This window comes from Benincasa hispida, chromosome 4, assembly GCF_009727055.1.
Source record: "Benincasa hispida cultivar B227 chromosome 4, ASM972705v1, whole genome shotgun sequence".
NCBI lineage: Eukaryota > Viridiplantae > Streptophyta > Magnoliopsida > Cucurbitales > Cucurbitaceae > Benincasa > Benincasa hispida.
Genome location: NC_052352.1, coordinates 50,716,333 through 50,723,693, shown reverse-complemented (window position 1 = coordinate 50,723,693; position 7,361 = coordinate 50,716,333). Strand labels below are relative to the sequence as shown.

The 7,361-nt window shown below is 26.9% G+C and overlaps 1 protein-coding gene across 1 annotated transcript; it reads right to left on the bottom strand.

Moving 5' to 3' along the window:
* Positions 1 to 1,016: 1,016 nt before the first annotated feature.
* LOC120076662 (WAT1-related protein At4g08290-like) lies at positions 1,017 to 6,403 on the bottom strand. The gene is made up of 7 exons (XM_039030548.1): positions 6,156 to 6,403; positions 6,006 to 6,068; positions 5,767 to 5,883; positions 5,439 to 5,679; positions 3,275 to 3,433; positions 1,503 to 1,654; positions 1,017 to 1,167 (listed from the first exon to the last, which is right to left on the bottom strand). Exons 1-7 carry the CDS (start codon positions 6,401 to 6,403, stop codon positions 1,017 to 1,019), a joined length of 1,131 nt encoding a protein of 376 aa, XP_038886476.1.
* Positions 6,404 to 7,361: the final 958 nt, after the last annotated feature.

The following is a 7,361-nucleotide window of genomic DNA, read 5'->3' as shown; positions in this document are numbered from 1 at the left end:
TGTTGACTAAGATATTATTATAAGAAGGATGGAGATTCAAAATCCTTCGCTATCAAGTTGACTGTACATATAAAAGATTATAAATATGGAGAAACATTCCAATAAAAGACAAAAATATCTATGGATATGTTGCGATATATCAGTAAATCGGATGGTTTGATATCGATATTTACGAATATCTCTAATATCTTTTATAAATGCTCGTAAAACATAAAAATGTCATTATATTGTTCTATATGAATATGAGTACTAATAACAATATTCATAACTTAGTTTTTGAGCAAAAACAACTTAATTATTTATCTAAATAAATTTAAAAAATTTTGTGACTTATAGAAATATCCATCGATATCGATATTTTATCAATACATCCGTTGATATATCCGTAAAATTGAAATCTCGATTTCGATATTGATATCGACATCGACATTTTAATCCTTGATCCCAATAGATGCTTTTAATTGCAACATCGTTCACAATATATAAAATAATAGGAAAAGAGATTTATTGATGATGTAATAATCGTTGGTGTTAGGTAGACATTTTCTACATACATACCACATTTTAAACTTAAAATAAAGTCAATATCTAAACATAACTCAACTGGTTTAGACATATGTTATATATTTTTTTTGCCTACAAAGTCATGTTATTGAATAGTAAAAGAAGAGAAATAGAAAATTAAGAACTCATTTAATAGTAATTTGATTTTGAATGTTTAATTTTTGAAAATTAAGCATGTAAATGCCTCTTTCATCTTTGAAATTTTTAAAAATCAAATAAAAAAACTAAATAGTTACTAAATAGGGTCCGAAATAAATATAAAATATGACAAAGAGGTTTAAAAGGGAATGGATTTGGGTGGTAGTTATTATATATTATTTAATTAATAATTAAAGGAAAATTCTTACAAATAAAAATATTTAAAAAATATTTAGACTTTATAACCAAAAGCTTTTGGAAATTTTTGCTATAAAGTATAAATATTTATATTTAAAAAGAGTCCTTAAGTAAATTCATTTGGGAGGATGAAGGTGAGCATCTTGTTCGGCGGGGAATTGAGAGGCAATAATTGGAAGCTCCGGCACGGCGGCGGTGGAATAATCCTTGCGTTTTCCCCAAACAACTGAATAAAGCCCAATTGCAATGATAATGGCTCCAATAACACTGGCATTTACCACAAAATCACAATTAATTAATTAATTAATTAATTAGGTAAAGAATATAGATTTTTACAATGTGAAAAATGAACACTAACTATAGAGATTAGATTCTTCACCCAATAAGAAAAAGATGTGAATGGTTTATAATAGAAATGACTTGGACGATTATCGTAAATATAGTAATAAAAAATATATAAAAAAATTTAGATCCACATCCATCTCTTGTACAGCCCGTCTACCCCCAATAAAAATGTCCATTATATATTTTTTTAATTTTATTTTTACGTGTAAAAAAGAGAACGTGAGATTAAGTGCAGTATGATTGTTCATAAAAAGTACCTTCCAAGATGAATTTTCTCAGCGAGAACAATGGAGGAGATAATAGTGACAACAATCATACATAAAGGATTGAAAGCTGTGACAAATACAGGGCCTCTTGTCTTCATAACCAAAGCTTGAAAGTAATATGCAATTCCTGAACCAACTATTCCCTGAACAAATCATTATTCAAATCCACTTATTAATACCAAAACCATATGAATAATCTCTATGTTTTTTATTTTATGTTTTTATAATTAGTTAGGTTTTTCTTTTCTCACAATTTTTATACTACGGTTATCACCTTTTTTTTTTTAAGAACCTTTTGATTTTTTAGTCAAATTCAATAACAAAAGCAAATCTTTAAAAGCCACTATTTTTTTCCGTTTAGGTTGAATTTTGAAACATCTTTGACATAACAAATAATTTAAGAAATAGGACTAATTAAAAAATAAACGTAAACAAAAAAGTTAGATCCTGTTTGGTAATTATTTGGTTTTTCGTTCTTGTTTTTTAAAATTAAGTCTATTTCATCTACATTTCTTATAATAATTTGCATCTTCCTCAAGTACAATATTTGAATTCTTATCTAAATTTCAAAAATAAAAATAACTTTTTGAAAGCTATTTTGTTTTAGTTCTCAAATTTGGCTTGATTTTTTAAACCGTTAGTGAAAAAGAAATTTGGATATGGAAATAGTATTCATGAGCTTAATTTTTAAAAGAAAAAAGATTTTTTTTTTTCGAAAGCTACTTTTTTGGTTCTCAAAATTTTGCTTCATTTTTTAAACCATTTTGTTTTTGTTTTTGAATATTAAGCCTATGGACACTAGTTTCACCTCCAAATTTCTTCGTTTGTTATCTATTTTTCACCAATAATTCAAAAAACCAAACCAAATTTTAAGATCTAAAAAAATTAGCCTTCAAAAAGATATTTTTGTTTTCTGAATTTGGCTAAGAATTTAACCATTGTACTTAATAAAGATAATAAAGATACAAATTATTGTAAGAAAGGTGGATGAAATATGTTTAATTTTAAAAAATAGAAACAAAAAACAAAATGTTTATCAAACGGTGCCTTAGTTTTTTTGTTTTTGTTTTGTAAAATTAAGTCTATATCATCCACATTTCTTACAATGATTTGTATCTTTTTTAAGTACAATGATTAAAGTTTTACCCAAATTCTAAAAACAAAAACAACTTTTTGAAAGTTACTTTATTTAGTTCTAAAATTTTTGACTTGGTTTTCTAAATCATTGATGAAAAGTAGATAACAAAGAAAGAAATTTGGAGGTGGAAGTAGTATCTATAGACTTAATTTTCAAAAACAAAAAATAAAAAGGTGGAAGTAGTGTTTATAGATTTAATTTTCAAAAACAAAAAATAAAAACAAAATAGTTACCAACCAGAATCTTAGTAAACACAAATTTGAGATTTCTAAAGCCTTTCATTGTTTTGAATTTAAGGGTTAACCACATATAAAGTTGAAAATGTAAAGGGCTGTCTCGCTAAGAATTCGGATTTTGTTTTATGTATTCAAATTATCGAGTTAAACAAGTATGTTTTTGATAGGTAATTTCGGATTCTATTCTTAAAAAAAAATCTGGATTATATGATACAAACAATGAAAATTTTAAAAATAATATTTTTATATTTCAGTATATCCAGATTTTAAATTTTAAAATATAGAATTATACTAAAAAAAAATTAATACGTTTAGAAAAAAGATAATTAATTAGATAGAAAATTGCAGTGACATAATTATAAGATATAAGATTGAAAATGAAAAGAGACCATATAGAGAGGAGCAAAAAGCCTGGAGTCCCAACCCACAGCCCATGCACTGGCACGATGATCTACGGCTAATGCTACCACTGTGCTTTGAAGTGCACCAGCCAAACATATCAATGCCGAAAGAGACAGCTCCGCTGGGTATCTCTTCACTGTTATAGACTACAATTAACAACAAACCATTTAAGAGTTTACAAACACGTCGGTTTATGGCGGTTTTGACAACAAAACTTCTATTCATTTACATAATGGTGCGTGATATTGTTTGTTTTAGACATAAACAATTCATTCCTTCGAATAAAATATTAATATGACGAGTCTCTCCTCATTCATCTACTGTCCGACGAGAGCTTACTCTTATCAAAATTAAGAGCAAAGTTCGCCACAGTTCATTTGTGTAAAATAGACTGTGTTAACCACTTGTGAAATACCTTTAAATTTGCCAAAATCACTCCTTTTTAAAATTATTATGCTTGAGATGTAATAAAAATTAATTTTAGGAAAAATCAAAAATTATTTTTAAATTAATTTTGGAAAAATTAGATGGTGGGTGATTTTTTGTTGAGGTGATTAATTGGACTATAGTTTAGTTTTGTTTAACAATTGTTAATTAGTTATTAGTGAAACATTTTATTGGTTTTTTTTTTTTTAATTTAAATCTTTGCTCAAAAGATGATAAACATTGATTATCATTCAAGAATGGCTTAATATAATATCTAGTTTAAGTATTTGAATGAGATGTATGTTTTAATTTTTCTTCCAATATTTACTAAACGTATTTTTCTTATGCTACATATCTATTATCATATAAAAATTTAACATTAAAGTAAATGAAAAAAATAAATTAATAAAAAATATATTTTTATCATAATTAGTTAGTTAAATAATTTTTCAAATATAAAATATGTTTTTTTAGTTATTTGGTAAAAAATCATTTTGGAACCAAACACAATAATTCAAAATCACCTTTAAATATATGAAAATTACTTTTAAGAGTTTGGAATCAAACATAAATATAAAAATTAATTTAATCATAAAAATCAATTGTAACTAAATTAGTTTTTCTAAAATCACTACTTTAATTATCGCTCTCAAACATGATATAATTTTATTTATTTTGGACAAATTCTTATGGTTAATTTGTTTTGGGAACCAGCCAAAAAGTCACATACTCTAACTAGCTTATATATCATATGAATCTAATCTCTTCCCCAATCAATAAAGAACTTTGAGGGCGTTTTGGGACAAAAACTATCATAAGACTATAATAACCAACTCAGTAAATATTATTTCAAAATACCCCAATTAGTTATCGTAAACATTATTTCAAAATTTCATTTACTACCGTATTTATTATTTTCTACCGTTTTTACTATTTTACATTTATCATTTTTTTTTTGTTTTTTATTACCATGTTTACTATTTCCCCTAACTTTAGTTAATGTGGTGTGAATGATAGAATCCTCATATAACATGGTTATTTTTTTCATTTTTATTTTTTGTATGTTAAATTAATTATTATTTACTTTTAGATTTTATATTGCACTTCTCTTCCCAAATTCAAATTCTTATGTCTGATTTGATATAAAGCTAGTTATATTATCATTATCATTATCATTATTTTTATTTATTTATATTTTACATTAATGATGCGACCTAAAAGAACAAGAATTGTTGTCAGACAAAAACAAAGATACCAAAGAAGAATAATGAGTAGCATTTTCTTTCAAAAAATAAAGTGTTTGTAATATGTGGTTTTCTAAAACTAATTTGGTAAATAACATGCCATCATTTAAAAAACAATTGCAAATGAGAAATTTTTTTTCAATACCAGTATAATTTTTAAAAATTTATACAATTCTGAAACCGGATTTAAGATGATATATGAATAAATCGAGATCACATTATTTATATCAATAACTTGTACTTTCTTTTTTTAGTAGCTCAAACATAGAAATTCCAAGGATGACGTCGTTGTGAATTTGAACTGTGTATCATGGGTGTGATTAATTTTGTATATCGTCGATTAATATATATTGATTAATTATGATTAAAAATGAAAAGTTAAAGTAAAGAAGGTGATTGTCAAAAGGGTAAGCTTCAATTTTCGTCCAGAAAAGAAGGCAAAAACCAATAGTTGAAGATTTGATAAGTGACATTAACTTACTTGTATTATGTAGAAAGAAGACCACGACACGCATCCCAGAAGGATGAACAAAGTGCCGGCAACCCAGTGCTGATTGACGGCGACGCCGCCGCTATTAACGTGGTGGTTGGTTTTTTGAGTCCAAAAGAAATCGAGAATTGGGCCTTTGTAAAGTGTCAAAACCAAAGCTCCGGCGAAGGTCACCAAAGTGCCAATTACCTTGGCTACCCCTCGTACTTGTTTTATATTTAGACGCTCCACTCTAAACCAATTAAACAAATAATACATTTTGAAGACCAAAAATGGTACAACAATACAAGTTCTTACGTAAAGAGAAATAAATAATTACCGAAAAATGACTGCAATGAGAAAGGTAACAGAGGGCACAGCGTTCATGATAGCTGATGCATATGATGCTGATGTGTACATCATTCCTAGATAACCAAATCCTTGATCAACAACGGGTCTGAATGATTCATAAAATCCAACATGTGAACTATTAAGATCATTTGAATTTAAACTCTTGAATCTTTCTATTATCATATCATGTTAAATATATTCTTAACAGGAAGAAGTTGGTATTCTTACTCTAGAAAACCCAAGACCATGATTTGTAAAGCGATTGGGAGTGTCATCTTTGGTCTTGTTTTCCTGCAAGAGAAGTGATGAAGTCGTTCTTGAAGAATTAAGTTAATAAATATTTGAGAAATCTATATTAGTATAAGTTTATGATTAAACCTTTCAAAGATTAACGCAAAGGGAGCGAGAAAGAGAGTGGCAACGGTGTTTCGATATACGATCAAAACGTAACGACTCATACCTTTGGTGAGAGTGGCCATACATATTACATATATGCCTGCAATTCCAAATTGTAGGCTCACAACTAAAATATAAGGCTTCAACCTACTCATAATAGTATTCTCACCCATCATCTTTGGGTTAGTGAGAAGTGATGATAGAAGGGGAGAGCATATGAGAAACTTCATTGAAGAGGCATCCCTTTATATAGAGAAAATTTTAGTGAATTGTTAAATAAAACAAATAATTATTGGAAAAGAAAAGGTGACGTAGAGGAACTAAATATAATTACTAAATAAATCTTTTGATTCAAGTTTAAGGTGAATTCCAATCAAATGAAGAAAAAAAAAACATAGACGAGAGTAATATTTAGGTGCACCATAATATACACTCATCTTTATGCATTTTATATTTATCACACACATAAAAAATGAATTAAAATATTTCAAAAAAGAAGTAAAAAAATATGCTATATGACAAATTATGAATAAACAATTTGATGGGATGCGCAAAAATATGTATCGAAATGCGTTTACTATTTTTCAATATAATATATATAAAGAGCATATGATATGTATGCACCATATGACGTGGAAGGAAAAATTCCTCTCCATACATCAATTGAAAAAGACATTCAAAGAGTATAAATTATGTACATGTTATATATTTGGTAAGAATTTTCTGAAGTTAGAGATAAAGAGAGAAAATTTGGTTGGAAGGGAATGAGAGTTATTATATATTATCTTAATACTTTATTGTAATTCTTCAACTTCACGACAAAAATTGAAAGAACAAATTAGTATAATTCTAATATTGTTGTGAATTTGTGGGGAAAAATGAGACACAATGGAAACATGAATATTAATAAATATAATATTAAAATAAATATATAAATTAATTAATTAAAATAATGATAAAAAAAATAAAGTAATAGAAAATAGAAAATTTCTTAAAAAATCTTCACTTTCTCCAAAATTGGTAGAGTTTCAACCAATGTATATATTTCTACAAAATCCCTAAATGACCATTTATTTATAGAAAATTTTGGCAAGTAGGAAGTGGCACACTTAGACACTACCCATAGGTGGTTGAATGACACATAGCCAACACATGTGATAATGAGAAAATGACACTTGGCATTGGACA